Source organism: Oryctolagus cuniculus, chromosome 12 (assembly GCF_051225735.1).
Source record: "Oryctolagus cuniculus isolate XC-2025 breed Fujian yellow rabbit chromosome 12, ASM5122573v1, whole genome shotgun sequence".
NCBI lineage: Eukaryota > Metazoa > Chordata > Mammalia > Lagomorpha > Leporidae > Oryctolagus > Oryctolagus cuniculus.
Window position 1 is genome coordinate 106,342,517 of NC_142878.1, and position 16,420 is coordinate 106,358,936.

General features: G+C 57.0%; 1 protein-coding gene across 2 annotated transcripts; it reads left to right on the top strand.

Annotated features, from left to right (window-relative positions):
• Nucleotides 1–221: 221 nt before the first annotated feature.
• FBXO22 (F-box protein 22) lies at nt 222–16,394 on the top strand. 2 transcript variants are annotated; one of them, XM_070054623.2, is made up of 7 exons: nt 222–429; nt 660–798; nt 4,120–4,207; nt 5,302–5,397; nt 9,147–9,311; nt 13,211–13,376; nt 15,365–16,394. In XM_070054623.2, exons 1-7 carry the CDS (start codon nt 278–280, stop codon nt 15,780–15,782), a joined length of 1,224 nt encoding a protein of 407 aa, XP_069910724.1. In that variant the 5' UTR covers nt 222–277; the 3' UTR covers nt 15,783–16,394. The 2 variants fall into 2 exon arrangements, with proteins under 2 accessions (XP_069910724.1, XP_089166935.1); XM_089310809.1 differs by lacking the exons at nt 222–429; nt 660–798; nt 4,120–4,207 and having other exon boundaries at nt 4,635–5,397; nt 9,227–9,311.
• The last annotated feature ends 26 nt before the right edge of the window (nt 16,395–16,420 follow it).

Here is a 16,420-nt window from a genome sequence, read left to right on the forward strand (position 1 = left end):
CGTTCGAAAACTGGGCACCGGCGCTGGCAAGAGTAGCCCGCGCCGCCGGTTCCCGCATCCCAGAAGCCGGAGTGCACGCGCCGCGGCGGCGGCTCCCGAAGCCCGGCCACGGCCGCCCGCGCCTGCGCCGGAAGTCCGGACGCCGACGCCGCCGCACGGCGCCTGCGCACCAGCCGCGCCTGCGCACCAGCCCCGCCTCCTCGCTCGGCCGGAAGTGGCGCGCTGACCCGGCGGTCGCGCGTCGGGCGTCGCGGGCGCCTCAGAGCCGCCGGGAGAGATGGAGCCGGTGGGCGGCGGCGGCGGCGGCGGGTGTCGCCGCGGCTCCTCCTCTGCAGACCCGCGGAGCACCTTCGTGTTAAGTAACCTGGCGGAGGTGGTGGAGCGCGTGTTCACCTTCCTGCCCGCCAAGGCGCTGCTGCGGGTGGCCGGGTGAGGAGCGGGGCGGCGGGGGGCTGACCTCGGGACGAGCCGGGCGCGCGCCCCGGGCGTGGCGGGGTGGGCCGAGCCCCTCAGGACCCCGGGCGTCCGCAGCCCCCGCGAGGTGGGTGCCCCCGGGGCGGGGGGTCGCCTCGCGCCCGGTGCCGCCCGCCCGCCTGCCCCGGCCTCGCCTCGGCGCCCGCGGCCCGGTGCGAACGAAGCTTTGTGCGTCTGGCCCCCAGCGTGTGCCGCCTGTGGAGGGAGTGCGTGCGCCGAGTGCTGCGGACCCACCGCGGCGTGACCTGGATCTCGGCGGGCCCGGCCGAGGCCGGCCACCCGGAGGGGCACTGCCTGGTGCGCGCCTTGGCCCAGGAGCTCGAGGCAAGTACGGCGGGCTGCCCGGGGTTCGTCGGCCGGGGGCCGAGGTCGCGGCTGGCGCTCGGAGGGGCCCAGGTGCACGCGTGTCCCGCCCTAAGCCAGGTGCCGGGCTGAGGCCCTTCCCTCGCCGGGTTCCTGGGGAGCAGCCGGTGTCTGGGTCGGTGTCGCAGCCTGGAGAGCCGAAACCCCACTCGCAAACGGTCTGTACGCCTGTGCAGCTCTGGGCGCCGGCTTCGAGCGCGGGGGCGACACCCGGGGGGGCCGGGAGTCCCGGGTGGATGAGCTTCACCAGCCGCGCCTGGGGCGGAGTGCCTTCGGGTGGCGTGTCCGCGCCTCCCACGCGGCGCGCGGTCTCGCGGGTGCCGTTGCCGGTGACGTAGCCAAGACCTCTTGCGCCGTTCCTAGTGTTTATGGCGAGCCCCGTGCAGCCCTGCTCCGGCTTCATTCACGGCTTTACCCTGTGCGTGCCCGCGCGCTCTCGCGTGGCCGGGTGCTCCGTGGGTTTGGAGCACTGCCTGCTTTCCTGGCGCAGTGTGTTCTGAACTCGCCGTGGGGGTTGCCTGCTCCCGCCCTGCGGTCCGCCGCTTCCCCAGGAAGCCCTGGTCCCCTCCGGGGAGAGGGATGTGGAGACCACGGTCCGGGTGTCCCGTGGCTGTGAGCGGAGCGAGGCAGCAAGTGTGTGTGTAGGCAGCCCTCGCTGCGCGCCGGATCCACGCGCGGTTCCGTTCTGGGCATCCTGCCCTGAGGCTGCGGGAACCCAGCCGCCCAGGCCCTGGTGAGAATCAGTGTGGCCAGAGCCTCCGGGCTCCCGCGTCTCTGGGTGACTTGTACCACCTAACTCGGTGAGCAGGTGCTGTTCTGTGTTGTTAAGGGAATAGTGACAGGGAGACACGACTTTGTAGTAGTGTTTTGAATATTTTCCAACTGACGTTGGTTGAACCTGTGGACACAGAACCTGCAGAAGAGAATGGCCGGCTGGACATGTGTGTGTTAGAGACATAATGGAGGGCTGGTGTGACACACTCGTGTGTGTGTGTGTGTGAGAGAGAGAGAGAGGGCTGGCTAGAGGTGCGTGCATGTGTGAGAGAGAGGGCTGGCTAGACGTGTGTTCGTGTGTGTGAGAGGGTGAGCACGTACCACTCTGGCTGTTCGTCTCAGGGTCAGGGACTCATGAGTTCACACAGGCACAGGTGAGTCAAGTCCAGCACGGGATCCCGGTTTTCTGTCTGCTCACCGTGGGCCTTCCCTTCGGACAGTGGGCATCGTGGTCTTGTCATTCCTGACATTGCAGGTAACGGCTCAGTGCCCCGCACACACCAGGCTGCTGTTGCCCCTTCCTCGTAACCCGTTTTCTGCTTCCTGCGTTTGGGCCCATGAGACTCAGACCCTAGGAGCTGGCCCGTACCCAGGCAGGTTTGCAGAAAATGTTCTTCTCTGGTGCCTTGGCCCAGATCCTGGTGTTTCTGTTTGTCATTGCAGAAATTCAAAATGCAAACAAAGACTTTTCCACGGAAGTGTTCTTTGGAGCATCATTTATTTAAGAGAAATTGAGAGAAACCTGAAGTCATTAAATGATGAATGTAGACACATTAATGTCAAATGTTGATGTGAAAAACGCAGATTATGAAGTGATATTTCGGCCGGCGCCGCGGCTCACTAGGCTAATCCTCCGCCTAGCAGCGCTGGCACACCAGGTTCTAGTCCCGGTCGGGGCGCCGGATTCTGTCCCGGTTGCCCCTCTTCCAGGCCAGCTCTCTGCTGTGGCCAGGGAGTGCAGTGGAGGATGGCCTAGGTGCTTGGGCCCTGCACCCCATGGGAGACCAGGAAAAGCACCTGGCTCCTGGCTCCTGCCATCGGATCAGCGCGGTGCGCTGGCCGCAGTGCGGCGGCCATTGGAGGGTGAACCAACGGCAAAGGAAGACCTTTCTCTCTGTCTCTCTCTCTCACTGTCCACTCTGCCTGTCAAAAAATTAAAAAAAAAAAAGTGATATTTAGTATGATCTGAACTGTTTAAAACAAAGAAACGTAAAAGCAACCAACCCAGCTGTTACCAGATGTTTTCTCTGGGGCTAAAATTCTGTGGTGGTTTTAAATACTTGCACAGATTCGGTGTGGTGGTGGTGGTGGTTTGGATTTTTGCCACAGCAGGCTGAGCGGTGTGTGCCGTGTAGTGGTTTCCGCCAGACTTCGCTGGGCCGCACAGCCTGGTGTTCTCAGGCCTCAGGCTGCTGTCTCCATGAGGATTCAGTAAGGAAAACAAGATGATGGGAGGCAGCTCACCTGAGAGGGTGTTAAATGCCCCTCTGACGTCCTACCAGAAAGTCTTTTACAACCTTGTACTTTGAGGTAAACTGGTGAGACAGCGTCATGGAAGCCTGTCCAGCTCCCGCGTGCTGTTGGTGCAGTGTTTTCCAGATCGTCTAGGGGCATGCTGCTAGGGGCAGCTACCTGAGTAAGCTGCAGGAGCAGGAATGCTTAAAAAGCTAGTGCAGCTCTTCCCGAGAGCTTGCTGTTGGTAGCCTTGATCATGGAGTGAGGTCCGGGCTGCCTTCCACTGTGCCTCGGAGACACGGCGCTGAGGGCTGGCGTTGCCACTGCTTCTGGGGAGACGGCAGGCGATTGCGGCCAGCTGGTGTCAGCAAAGAGCCCGGGGAGGCCTGGGACTGCTGATCTCTGGAAGAGCAGGGCCTCAGAGCCCTCGTGGCTTTGCGAGGCTCCGCCTGGGTCGCGGCCTCGGAAATTCTCCCCTCTGCTCTGTGCACAGGCAGCCGGGCCAGGGCTCGCCTCTGGTCAGCCCCCGTCACGGGCGAGCGGTCCCAGTGCTGCCAGCACGGCTTCAGTTGCAGACTGTGTGAGAACTCGATGAGCTCTAAGTGTTGGGAGCTGTGGGGAGTGAGGCTCTCGCGGTCGGTTGTGTGGAGGAGGTGGCCCTGGAGCTGCCTCCCGAGGGAAGTGACGGGGCCAGGCACAGGGGCGTGTGGCTGGTGGCTGGCTCAGGCCTCTGGAGGAGACCCGCTGGGCCGGTGAGACGCGAGAGCAGCCTGATGCGGCCTGGGAGTCGGGTCCGCCCCAGGACGCCTGTTGAAAGAAAGCAGTGGCGTCTCCTGCTGTAATGGGAAGCTTTTGTCCTGAGAGCTTGGGTTGTCACCGCGAAAAGAACTTCTGGAGGGCTGGGGTGATTTGACTTGAAGCTGTAACTAGCACCCAGTGAGTGAGCTGTGCACGCAGGAGCGTGGAGGTGTGGGCGGGGCCAGCAGCAACCCGGGTCGGGAGCCGGGCGTGTTCCGAGGGAGCGGTGTCCAAGCCTGGTTGTTTGCTTTGCAGAATGTCCGGATCTTACCACAGACGGTTCTCTACATGGCCGACTCGGAGACTTTCATTCGTCTTGAAGAGTGTCGTGGCCATAAGAGAGGCAAGTATCCAGGAAGAACTTTGTTCTCTTCCCTTTTCCGTTTCCTTGTGTATCTTCTGTGTGGGGTTACTTTCTGGGGCTCTGGGGCTGACGGGTAGTACGCTTACATACACAAGGGGGCTCCAGAAAGTCATGAAAAAAATTAAAACGCACGCTGGGGCAGGTGTTCAGCCCAGTGGTGAAGTCACTTGCATCCCCCAGCAAGTGCCTGGGCTCTCGGCACTCCTGGCCCAGCCTCCCTGAGCGGCAGTGGTGGTGGCTTTGGTAACTGAGTGCCTGTTAGCCCTGTGAGAAATCTGTTGAGTCCCGGGCTCCTGGCTTCAGCCTTAGAGCTTCTGGCAGTTTTAGGTATTTGGGAGGTGAACCAGCGGAAGAGCGTAACTCCCTCTGTCTCAGATTAAGTATATATAGAGAAAACTACAGTTGACAGTCAAGTATACGTTTTGCTTGATACACATTTTCCATGAACTTTTTGAAGACCTCTCGAGTGTCTGAAGCTTTTTTCCCTTCAGACTGATTTCTGAACCTTCTAGAACAATGGAAACCTTTAGAAGTGTGTGTTTCGCACCATGAGATTTTAATCCTCGGGGCACTTATTTTTAGGATCTAAGGAGCGTCTGTGACTTTACCTACTTCTATTGTGTTGGATCATGGGGTCCATTTACCAGCATTCTCTACAGAGCTTGTGCGCTTGGGTACAGAGCAGATGTCTCCAAGTGTGCACTCCGAGGCCCCAGGTTGGACACTGCTGGTGGCTCATGGGCCGACGGCGCGTGCAGTCAGCCGCTGTGAGGCCGCAGCCAGCAGAACAGGAAGACAGCAGCGCGTCGGAAATTCAGCTGCAGCGTGTGGCCAGAGCAGTGTCATCAGGGCAGAGCAGAAAGCGAGCAAAGGAGAGCGGCTCGGGCCAAGAATTTAAAATGTAAAGCGGGATCAAGGTGGGGGATTCATTTGTTATAATCTAAGCTTTTGGACTTTCTTAGAAAGTGTGCCGGTATCAGATGACTTCTGGGTTTCCGGTATTTACCTTTTTCCCGCTGTCAGTCTTGACCCTGAATGAATGAATGGTGACCGGTTTTGCTTCTGTATTACAGCGAGGAAGAGAACGAGTATGGAGACCGCACTTGCCCTGGAGAAGCTGTTCCCCAAGCAGTGCCAGGTGCTTGGGATCGTGACCCCAGGAATCATCGGTGAGCGCTTGAGTCACTTGTGTTTTCTATCCCGCATTGCCGTGGGCTCCCACACAGAAGTGAACTTTTTACAGTTCGCCACCGCTTTTGTATTCCTGGTCATTCAGGATACAGGGAGAGTAGTCCTATTTGCTGTCACATTGTGTGTGGCTTAACGTTAAGTGATTGTGGTTGGTGTTTTAGATCTGTAGGCTGCTTGTATCAGCCAAATATAATGCACGTCTGCCTCAGCCGCTCACGATGGGGGAGGGACCTCATTCGGTCCCTCTTCAGTCCTAGACAGGCGTCGTGGGCATCTGAGGAGTTCTCGGGCCGCGAGTCCTGTTTCTGGTGGGTGAGGGTGAGGTGGAGTCCGGAGCTAACCCGGGTCTGACTAGGAAGCTTCTGTTCCTCTGGGTACCGCCGTCTGGAGTTTACCACGCGTGACTGCTGCTGGGAGTTTCTGTTGGCTGTTGCTGTTTGGTCGTTGCCGCTTTCCATAGTTGTGGCACAGCGGGTCAAGCTGCAGCCTGTGATGCTGGCATCCCATAGCCATATTGGAGCACCAGTTCAAGTCCTGGCTGCTCTGCCTCTGATCCAGCTCCCTGTTAACACATCTGAGAAGGCAGCCGAGGGTGGCCCAAGCGCTTGGTCCCCTGCTGCCCACATGGGAGACCTGGACGGAGCTGTCACAGCCGTTGGGTGAATGAACCAGTAGATGGAGGATCTCTTTCTTTCTCTCTATCTTTCTGTCACTCTGCCTTTCAAGTAAGTAAGACAAATTTAAAGAAAAACAATGAGAGCAGAGATAGTGTTCTTTGTTCCAGCTCTCTGGTGCTGCTCAGTGTTTTTTAATCTTCACTGGAAGTTTTTATCTGAATTGCAGCGTCTTGCACAGTGAGGCACAGGGATTCCAGGTGTTTGCGGTGAGGGAGGGTCAGCACGTGGGGGGTAGGGTCCCTTCCACTGCGCTAGCTTATTCTACCACGTGCTGCGTTTCTCACTGGGCTGGAAAAGTGGTAGCACTGCCCATGCTTTTCCTTTGGATTCTGACTTGCCCTGCCTGAGTTACCCAGTCGTTACCGTCGCTGGTCGCTAAGGTGCTCACGTGGACTCACCCCTGCATTGCTGGCATTGCTGGGTCTCCCCCTTGTACCCACTGTGACTTCCCCACAATATGGCCCAGTTTCTCCTTTGTGCCATTCTTCTGGGGTCAGAGCTGGGTGACGTCCTTCTGCTCCCGGTGACCCCAGTGTGGGGTCGTGGGTGTCTGCCTGAGCCTGCCTTTGCCCTTGGCCGCAGGCCGAGGTAGCTCCGACTTCGCAGCCCTCTGTCAGTTCTCAGGATCTCCGTGTCGGGGGAAGCACTTCCCAACCCCGGAGTTAGACCTTGCCTCTGCCTGGCTCCCCGCACCGCCCTTCTTGTTTCCGGTTCCCTGTCTTCCTTAGGCCACAGTATGGTAGTTACTTTAGAAAACAGGTTGGAAAGTGTCATACTCAAGAAAAGCTGGTCATTTTTGTAGATGTGTGTGAGGTGCATTCATTCTGAGAGGAGGAACGTGGTGGGGGCAAGAGGCGCGGAGTCACCACACAGACCCCGGGAGGCGGGTGAAAGCAGGCCAGAGGCGAGCAGCCCGCAGACTTATTTCAGGTGCTACAGCTGCTTATATAGCCGAGGCAGCCAATCCGGTCAAGGGGCGGTCTGTGCCCTAACCAGTCACGCCTGTTGCCAGGCAGTCTTGATTTTGGCAGACTTCAGTGAGATGCACAATCTTTTTTTTTTTTTCTTTTTTAAGATTTGTTTACTAGAAAAGCAGAGTGAGAGAGAGATTCTGTCTACTAGTTCACTCCACGAATGGCCACGGTGGCTAGGCCTGGGCCAGGCTGAAGCCAGGAGCCTGGACTCCATTTGGGTCTCCAGTGTGGGTGGCACAGTCCCTGAGCTGTATTCTGTGACTTAAGTACACCATGATTTGCTTTCCACTCTCTTTTGATGGCCATTTGTGTCGGTTCCGGTTGCTGGCTGTGATGAAGGGGCTGTTGGAAGGATTTTTGTGTACGTCTTTTTGTGGAGACGGATTAATTCTTAGGCAGTTACCAAGAAGTGGAATTGCTGGCCTTGAGTTTGGTACATAGTTAACTTTAAAAGAAGCCGCCAAGCAGTACTGCACGTGTGTGCCCTTTTGTATTCAAGTAATGGTGTGTGAGGGCTCCTGGGCTCTGCGCCCCCCCTGGCACTTAGCCCCCTGGAGTGAAGAGGCTTCCTGGGGGAGTTCATTTGGAGTGACTTGTGTTGAATGCCTCAGCAGGCGTTTATTGGTTATTTGCGTGGCTCTTTGGGAAGTATTCCAAGTCTTTTTCTGATGTGTTACTCAGTTGTTTATCTCTTGTTTTTAAAATGATTTATTTATTTATTTGAAAGTCGGAGGGGCAGAGAGAGAGAGAGGTTTTCCATCCATTGGTTTACTCCCCAATTGGCAGCAACGGCCAGAGCTGTGCCTATCTGAAGCCAGGAGCCAGGAGCTTCTTCCAGATTTCCCACGCGGGTGAAGGGGCCCAAGGACTTGGGCCATCTTCTGCTTTCCCAGGCCCCAGCAGAGAGCTGGATCGGAAGTGGAGCAGCCGGGACTAGAACCGGTGCCCATATGGGATGCTGGTGCTTCAGGCCCGGGTGTTAACCTGCTGCGCTACAGCGCCAGCCTCAGTTGTGTAGCTTTTAATCTGAACACCAGTGTAGGATATTGAAGTTTTTTCTTTTTATTTTCTTTTAGGAATTTTGTGATAAAAGTACTCGTTTGTGTGGGGCTGGCACCGTGGCTCACTTGGTTAATCCTCCGCCTGCAGCGCCGGCATCCCATATGGGTGCCAGGTTCGAGTTCTGGTTGCCCCTCTTCCAGTCCAGCTCTCTGCTGTGGCCCGGGAGGGCAGTGGAGGATGGCCCAAGTGCTAGGGCCCTGCACCCCATGGGAGACCTGGACCTGGCTCCTGGCTTCGGATCGGCGCAGTGCGCTGGCCGTAGTAGCCATTTTGGGGGGGTGAACCAACGGAAGGAAGACCTTTCTCTCTGTCTCTCACTATCTGTAACTCTACCTGTCAAGTAAATTAGGAAAAAAAAAAAAGTGCTCGTGTGTGGACTGGCGTGTGACACAGTCCATACCGGAGTGCCAGGTCGTGCTGCTCTGCGTTAGATCCGGCTTCCTGCTGATGCGCCGGGAAGACAGCAGAAGATGGCCTACGTATCGGTGCTCCTCCCCCACGGCGAGACCCGGATAAAGCTCTGGGTTCCTCGCTTCGGCCTGGTTCAGCTCTGGCTGCTCTGGCCGTCTGGGGAATGAACTAGCAGATGGAAGATCTCTTCAGCCCTCCTCCTTCCGCTATCACCCTGCCTTTCAAATCCATAAAACAAATCTTGACAGAATGTACTCATTGTACATATGCTTTAATTTTCACACATTTTTAGAGTCAAGTTTTAAAAGTGGAGTTGCTGTGAAAGCGCATTTGCTGCTCCTCCAACTTTTTACCTGAAGACCGTGAGCCTGTGGGAGAGATAACAGGGTGACCGGGCAATACGGTCCACACTGTGCCCTTGGTCTCGGCCGGGGGAAGGACACTGACCGCCTTCGTTTTTTCCTCGAACCACCTGAACCTGCCGTGGAGCCTGCAGCGGGGGCAGGGCGGGAGCACTGCTGGGCGAGTGGTGGCCGCTGCGGGTCCCCGGGACCGGTCATTTGCACTGTTTCCTGTTCACAGAACTGTTAACTTCTTTCCTAGTGACTCCCATGGGATCGGGGAGCAATCGGCCTCTGGAAATAGAAATCGGAGAGTCTGGTTTTGCTCTGTTGTTCCCTCAGATTGAAGGAATAAAAATACAGCCCTTTCACTTTATGAAGGATCCGAAGAGCCCAACACTAGAGAGACATCAGCTTACTGAAGCAGGTGAGTCGCTCTGATCAGGAAAGCTCGTTTCGTGGATCCATCTGTTCTGCCCTCACTTCTGGCTGACCAGTGGGTGTGGGCGTGAGAGGGTCTGGGGCGAGCAGGTGTCGCGGGGCAGTGGGCGGTGTCCCTGGTGACCCCTTCAGAGGCTGCCCCATGACCTTGCGTGTGTCCTGGTGTGGGGACAGTTACCAAGGCACTGCACTGTGTGCCGGACGCAGGCTGCACACTGTTCTTTTACGTTTTTATTTGTTTGAGAAGCAGAGGAAGACAGAGCTCTTCTGTCTGCTGGCTCACTCCCCAAGTGCCCACAGTGGCCAGGCCTGGGCCTGGGCCTGGGCCTGGGCCTGGGCCTGGGCCAGGGCCTGGGCCAGGTTGGAGCTGGCAGTTGGAAGCTCCATGTGGGTCTCCCCTGTGGGCGGCAGGAACCCAGTCACTCGAGGCATTGCTGCTGCCTGCCGGGGCCTGGAGTCAGGAGGAGAGCTGGGACTCAGGCCAGCCGCTGCGTGTGGGCTGAGTGTCACCAGTGCTCCTGAAACCGGGGCGCCCGACGCTGCCCGTCTCAGTTACTCTGCTGTGGTGCACGGCGCTGCCAGGTGCGCCTCCTTCCGGAACGGCACTGGTGTCGGCTCCACAGGAGCAGGTCCTCTGCGGGTGCGGCTGTTGGAGTCGGGTGCCGGCCTTCTGGGGAGGTCAGGGGGCGCCTTCACTGATGGGCTCGGGCAACCGTGCCTGCGGAGTGGTGGGTCTGATGCTCAGAAGTGGAGGCAGGGCACAGTGGCTGAGAGCTCCTGGCGCAGAGCCGGGCCGTCTGTGTGGAAGGGTCGAAGCCGTTGGAGGCCTTGTAGGAAGCCCGCTGGCGGCCTGGCGCCGATTCCAGGGAGATTGCAGCGGCCCATGTAGTACAAGGAGGGAGAGGGGTTGGGTTGGCAGGGCATGGCTGCTTGGTGGGCTCGCCATTCTGCTAGGTCCAGGTCTCGATGGTTAGGACGGAGCTGGTTAGCAGCACCGCACACTGTGTCCGGGACACTCCTGGAGGCTATGAAAGATGTGTGATCCTGTGGGCGCCCGGGGGGAGGGAGCGCGGCCCGGGTGTTGCAGCAGGGGAAGGAGGCTGAGGCTTCACAGAGCGGTGGGCTTTGGAGCCCTCAGGCTGCAGAGCCCCCGCGTGGCCGGTGTGAGGAGCCGCAGACACGGCCACTCTGCCCGGGTGTGGAGGGCAGTCCGCACGTGGCATGGGGGCAGCGAGGCTGGGCCTGGGCACCTGGACTTCACCTCTTGGACGGTGAGTGAGAGGGTGACTCCAAGCATGCGGCCTGTGGCCTGGGTCTGCCAGAAGTGGGCAGACCAGGTGGGAAAATGCACGTGGCCTGCAGTCGGCCTGGCAGGCCACGAGAAACGACGGAAGTGGAGGAGATGGGGCCCGGGGCGTGGAGGTGTGCGGACGGCAGGAGTGGGGCCCTGGGACAGGAGAGGCAGCGGGGAAAACCGGCCCCGTAGGGACCTCCTGTGCCTTCTCATGACGTGTTTTTGCTGCAGATTGCCTGGCAAGCCGTGCTGTCGTTTTTGTCCCGAGAGGTGATGTGGTGCCCCCGGGCAGTGCTCCCCACTCTGCCTCGAGGTGGTCCTGAATCCTGCTGTTCACGAACCCTCCCGAGGTCTGCCAGCACCCGGGATTCACTGATTTCGATCAGACTCCGAAGAAATGCGGAGGGGCAAAGTTCCAGAGTCACTTGGCAAAGTCATGGAGACTGTCCAGGGGCAGGGAAGAGGGGGAGGTGTGGACAGCTTTCCCGGTTGCCCAGAACTTGCACAGGCCCCACTGACAGGAACGATGTTAAAGGAAGGGCGTTGGTGACACAGGGCGGGGACGGGTCAGCCGCGGGGCTTCACAGTAGCGGGGAGACGAGGCCACGTGGAGTGGAAGTCTGGGGTTTCTAGGAGTTTCAGTTTGGAATTCCGGAATCAGTTTATTCGTAAACCCTGAGAGCTGCTGACCCAGCACATCGGGCCCTGGGTGAGCTTTACCCGTGACCTGGAGGGACCCCAGTGTCTGCGGGAAGATTGGCTCCGTCCTGGTGTGGAGTGCAGTGGCGTGGTTCCCAGGCCTCTCAGTGTGAGTGCAGACAGACTGTGGGTTGTTCCTTTGTTTTTTACCTGCTGGGCAAACAGCCTTGGCCAAGGTGGGAGAGAGTGAATCTGGTTTTCAGGGTGTGTGTGGGGGGGGGGGTGAATGAAAACATGCAGATCAGGGACGTGCAGGTGAGCAGACGGGGACGGAGACCTAGAAGTCTGGGTTTCTAAGCCCACCCCCGAGAGGAGGTGGGGCCTTCAGCACTGCTGTCTGGGCCAGGCTGCTCCTCTCCGGCCCCTCGGGCCTCCTGCACCTGTGAAAGTCAGTTCTGCAAGGGGAAAGCAGATCCTGCCGGAATGTGCTGGCCAGTCTGTCTGTAGCCCACTCCAGGTCTGGGGTGACTGTCCCCGCGTCAGGTGGTCCCAAAGCAGCGATTCCCGTGCGGAGAACCAGAACTGACCGGAGGGTTCCCAGGACGGTGCTGCACGCCGTGTTTGCTTGCGGGCGCCTGTGTTTTGGGGTACCTTCACCTTAGGCCTGTCAAGGTGGAAGTCATGTGGCTGAGTTAAATGCAGACAGGTGTGTGGTTAGGTGTTTTCGTGTTTCTCCCATCCCGAAACTGTGTTGGTAATGCAGGCTGAGTCTGTGGACAAGGTGGACAAAGTGCCCACCATCGGGCGAGCCTGCGGGCAGGGGACAGCCCATGAATGCCACCTTATTCTGCAGTCTCGGGAGACGCTGCCGCCCCCTAGTGGCAGCAGCTTTTACTCCACGTGCCACACAGTCAGCACCTTCTTGGCGGGGGTGCAGGAAGCCTGCATTCAGGGGTGTCACCGTTACCTGAGGCTGCTGGCACGGAGTTCTGCACTCTGCTGGTTCACACGTTGGTGGTGGTGGGGGGGAGTTCCACACACTGCTGGTTCACACTTTGGCAGTTGGGGGGCGGGTGCTGTGGTGCGGCAGGTTAAGTTGTTGTCAGTAGAGTCCCAGCTCCTGGCTAACGTGCACCCTTGGAGGCAGCAGCCGCTGGCTCAAGTACTTGGGCCCTTGCCACGCCCATGGGAGACGTGCATTGAGTTCAGGGCTGCTAGCTTCAGCCTAGCCCAGCCCTGGCTTCTGCAGGCTTGGGGGAGTGAAACAGGAGAGGAGAGATTGCTGTCACGCTGCCTTTGAAATAAAAAACAAATGAAAGCAACCAGATATTTATTCTGTCACAGTTTGGGAGGCCACAGGTCCAAAACCAGGTAGTGCCGCCCTCCCCCTGCAGGCTCTGGGGAGACTCCGTGGGCTCTTCTTGCTCCCATGGCTGTGTCACTCCAGGTTCTGCTGTGGCGCCCACAGTGTCTCTTGCTGCCTGGGTGTCTCCTGTGTGTGTCTCTGGAGTGAGAGACACTTGTCACTGGAGGTAGGACTACCTGGGTAGCTCACACCAGCTCAGCCCGAGATCTCCAGTTAAATCCGCAAAGATGCGTTTCCAGAATCGGGTCACGTCCTTGGGTTCCAGTACTGGTGTGGTTGTAGCTTGTGGGGCCTCTCTCTGTAAAGCAGCCTGCCCTTCTGTTGTGGGCAGCCAGCACACACACACCTGGTGCACCACGGGCAGCTGCCACGTGCACGGCCACTCCCGCCTCTGGGTGGATGGTGACTGTATTGTATTATGATTTATAATATTATATATCATATCCAAATTGAAAACCTGATAGCTTCAGCACTGAGTTACACTGAACTAGGTCTGCAAGCGTTAATAATAATGGTTCACTCTGTGGGTTGTATAGAAGAGTTCCTGTCTCAAGGCTGTCTTTAACTGTGGGTTTTTTCTCTGCAGGTCTCTTGGATAACCCGGAGCTCCGAGTGGTCCTTGTCTTTGGCTACAACTGCTGTAAGGTGGGGGCCAGTGCTTACCTGCAGCGAGTAGTCAGCACCTTCAGTGACATGAACATCATCCTGGCTGGAGGCCAGGTGGACCACCTGGCATCACTGACTGCTGAAAAGTAGGTCTGGTAGCTGCGATTCCACGTGTAGATGCTTTCGTTACTTTGGATTTTAAATTGTTGAATTTTCATTTTTATTGGGGGGGGTATCAGTTTATTTTCCCAAATGCTTGCAACAGCCAGGGCTGAGCCAGGCTGAAGCCAGGAGCCAGGAACTCAATTTGGGTCTCCCACGTCGGGGGCAGGGTCCCAGTCACCTGAGGTGCCTCCCAGGTCCACGTTAGCCAAGCTGGGACTTGAACCCAGACACTCTGAATCAGAGATGCAGGCATCCCCAGTGCATAACTGCTGTGCCAAACACCCAGCCCTACTTTGTGTTTTGTAAGAACCTGCATAAGCAAGCAAGCAGTAGACACAGGCTGAGGGGTCCATTCAGCACTGCTGTGCTCCCAGGTGGAGGTGGGTTTATGGGTGTTGTCCTCTGAGAACTTCTTGGCTGGACTCAGAGCTCTCCTTAGATTCTCAGTGTCGCCTGCTGGTCTTTCCAGGGACAGCGCTAGTCCCGTGTGTGACCTCTGTCACTTCTCTTGTTGGAGCCTCAGAGCTTTAGAAGCGTCTTTGTGGTCACAGCAGCACCCTGTGGGCTCACTGTATTGGAGATTAAGCTCAAAAATTTTCCATCTTTGATTTTTGTTACTAAGGTGTTTGCTTTCAAAGATAAACATAGTTTGTTTTCTATTGTGGAAGGTGTTACTTCTTTATGTTAAAATAACATTTATTTGAAAGGTTGCTGGTTGGCCCATCTGCTTGGGGGCATTTGGGAAATGTATGAAATCCACGCACATAAGAGGCCTTCGAAAAGTTCACAGAAATGTTTATTACGAAAACTGTGTGCATGGATTTCCAAAGGGTTTTGCACCAGAATAGGACCCTTGCCTATCACAGAGGACTTGAGACACAGCCTGGCCCTCCCTAAGCTGGTGTTCGGCCCTCTGACTCTTCATTTCTTGCTAATGATTTGTGCCTGTTTTCTAGATTCACGTGTTGGTGAACAAGGTAGAAATGTAATGTGCTTCGTTGTTTCTCCTCCACTACAGTGTGTGTGTGTGTGTGTGTGTGTGTGTGTGTGTGTATATTTATATATATATATATATTTTTTTTTTACAAATAATCTTTAAAAAGATTTTATCCTTTCAAAAGCATTTATTTGGGAGGGAGAGATCTTCGTCCCCTGGTTTACTCCTCAGGTGGCTGGGCCAGGCCCAAGCCAGGAGCTGCTTTTCCCTGGCCATTAGTAGGGAGCAGTCAGGACTCAAATCGGCGTCCATGTGGGATGCTGGCGGTGCAGGCAGCAGCTTTACCTGCTGTGCCACAGTGCCGGCCCCATGATGTCTCTTTTAAAAAAGGCAAACACAAGCCAAAAGATAGCTTGAGGAGTTTTAAAAATCAGATTAAGCCAGAGCCGGTGCTGTGGTTATAGCAGCTGGGGCACTGGCATTCACACATGGGCACCAGTTCAAGTCCTGGCTGCTCCTGGCTGTTGCAGGCAGCAGCCTAACCCACTGCCCCATGGGGCAGCCCATGACTGCATCTCTGACAAACCTCTTTCAGAATCTGACAGCTGACGTGGCGGGGTGGGGGAGATACTAGTGTTGTAGATAATACCTAAATGCTGCATTAGGCTTTCTCTAAGTCCCTTGTTATCCACTGGGATTGGTCCCAGGACCCTTGGCCAATTGTCAACTCCTCCAGGCTCAGGGCACTCGCATAGTGGTTGTGTGCACTTTAAATCCTGGCCCAATGCCTTACTGTCCATAATACAAGGTAACACTGTGCGTCCTGTCCAGGGAATGAGGGCAGTAAAGGGCTGTGCATGGTCAGCACGTTGTCCAGCCTCACCCGACGTGGAACCTGTGGGCGTGGGTGCCGACTGCACCGTGTCCTTTCTGGCCCAGCACAGGCTTCCGAGAGCTTTGTGGGTTTCTCACTGTGCCCCGGGCCACGGCACAAGCTCTCTTGTACTTGAACGCTGCTGCTTCATTCCACAGGAGCCCCCTGGGAGTCGACGCGGCTGGCGTGGTGGGGCTGTCCCTCAGCGGGGCCCGCATCCAGAGTGCCACCGTGCTCCTCAGCGAGGACGTCACCGACGAGAAGGCGGCCGAGGCCGCCATGCAGCGCCTCAAGGCAGCCAGCATCCCCCAGCACAACACGGTGGGCTTCATGTTTGCCTGCGTGGGCCGCGGCTTCCAGCACTACGGGGCCAAGGGCAACGTGGAGGCCGACGCGTTCAGAAAGCTCTTTCCTGGCATTCCCTTGTTCGGCTTCTTCGGAAACGGGGAGATCGGCTGTGACCGCATCGTCACGGGCAACTTCATCCTGCGCAAGTGCACCGAGGTGAAGGGCGAGGACCTGTTCCACAGCTACACCACTGTGATGGCGCTCATCCACCTGGGCTCGCCCAAGTGATGCTCCGCTGTGGGGTCCTGCTGTCCCCACAGCCTGCTCTGCAGCTCGGTGTTGTGACTGAGGTCGTCAGACCACACGGGGCAGGTTCTGATCCCGCAGGGGAAGCACTCGGGTCGGGGCGCAGCAGCACTGGGACACGTTTGCGTGAGGCACAGGTGAGGAGGGCCGTCCCGCCCAGCTCAGGTAGCTGCCGTGGGACGGGGAGGGGACTGGGCAGTGCGTTAGAGAGTCAGAACATTCCACCACTACCTCTGTTGTGAGATGGTCTTTTGGCAGAATCATGAAGCCTTTTTTTTCTCCCTTAAAGGAGAAAAATAGACGAGTGGCTTGCTTGAGAGTGCTTCCCTCTGCTTCTCAGTTCTACCAATTATTTCAGAAGCTGCAGTTCTATTACTGATTTTTTACTTAATGATAATAATTAAAGAGCTATTTTTGTTTGGGGCTCTAAAGTTGCTCAGATGAACTGCCAAGACTAATCAGTATTTTATTATAAGTAAGACAGAGATTGCAAGAGAAAATATTTTTTTTATGAATTCTTTGTAGAGAATTGGCCAGCCAGGACCCCATCATCTCACTTGGGTCTGACACCAATAAAGCATACCTTGGAACCTCCTCAGGCAGTGCTGTGTACCTCCTTG

Bases quoted from the DNA above. Each gene is read 5' to 3' on its own strand.
- FBXO22 (XM_070054623.2), top strand. From the start codon at position 278: ATGGAGCCGGTGGGCGGCGGCGGCGGCGGCGGGTGTCGCCGCGGCTCC. The intron at 799-4,119 runs GCAAGTACGGCG...TTTGCTTTGCAG, and splicing joins CCTTGGCCCAGGAGCTCGAG to AATGTCCGGATCTTACCACA. The intron at 9,312-13,210 runs GTGAGTCGCTCT...TTTTCTCTGCAG, and splicing joins ACATCAGCTTACTGAAGCAG to GTCTCTTGGATAACCCGGAG.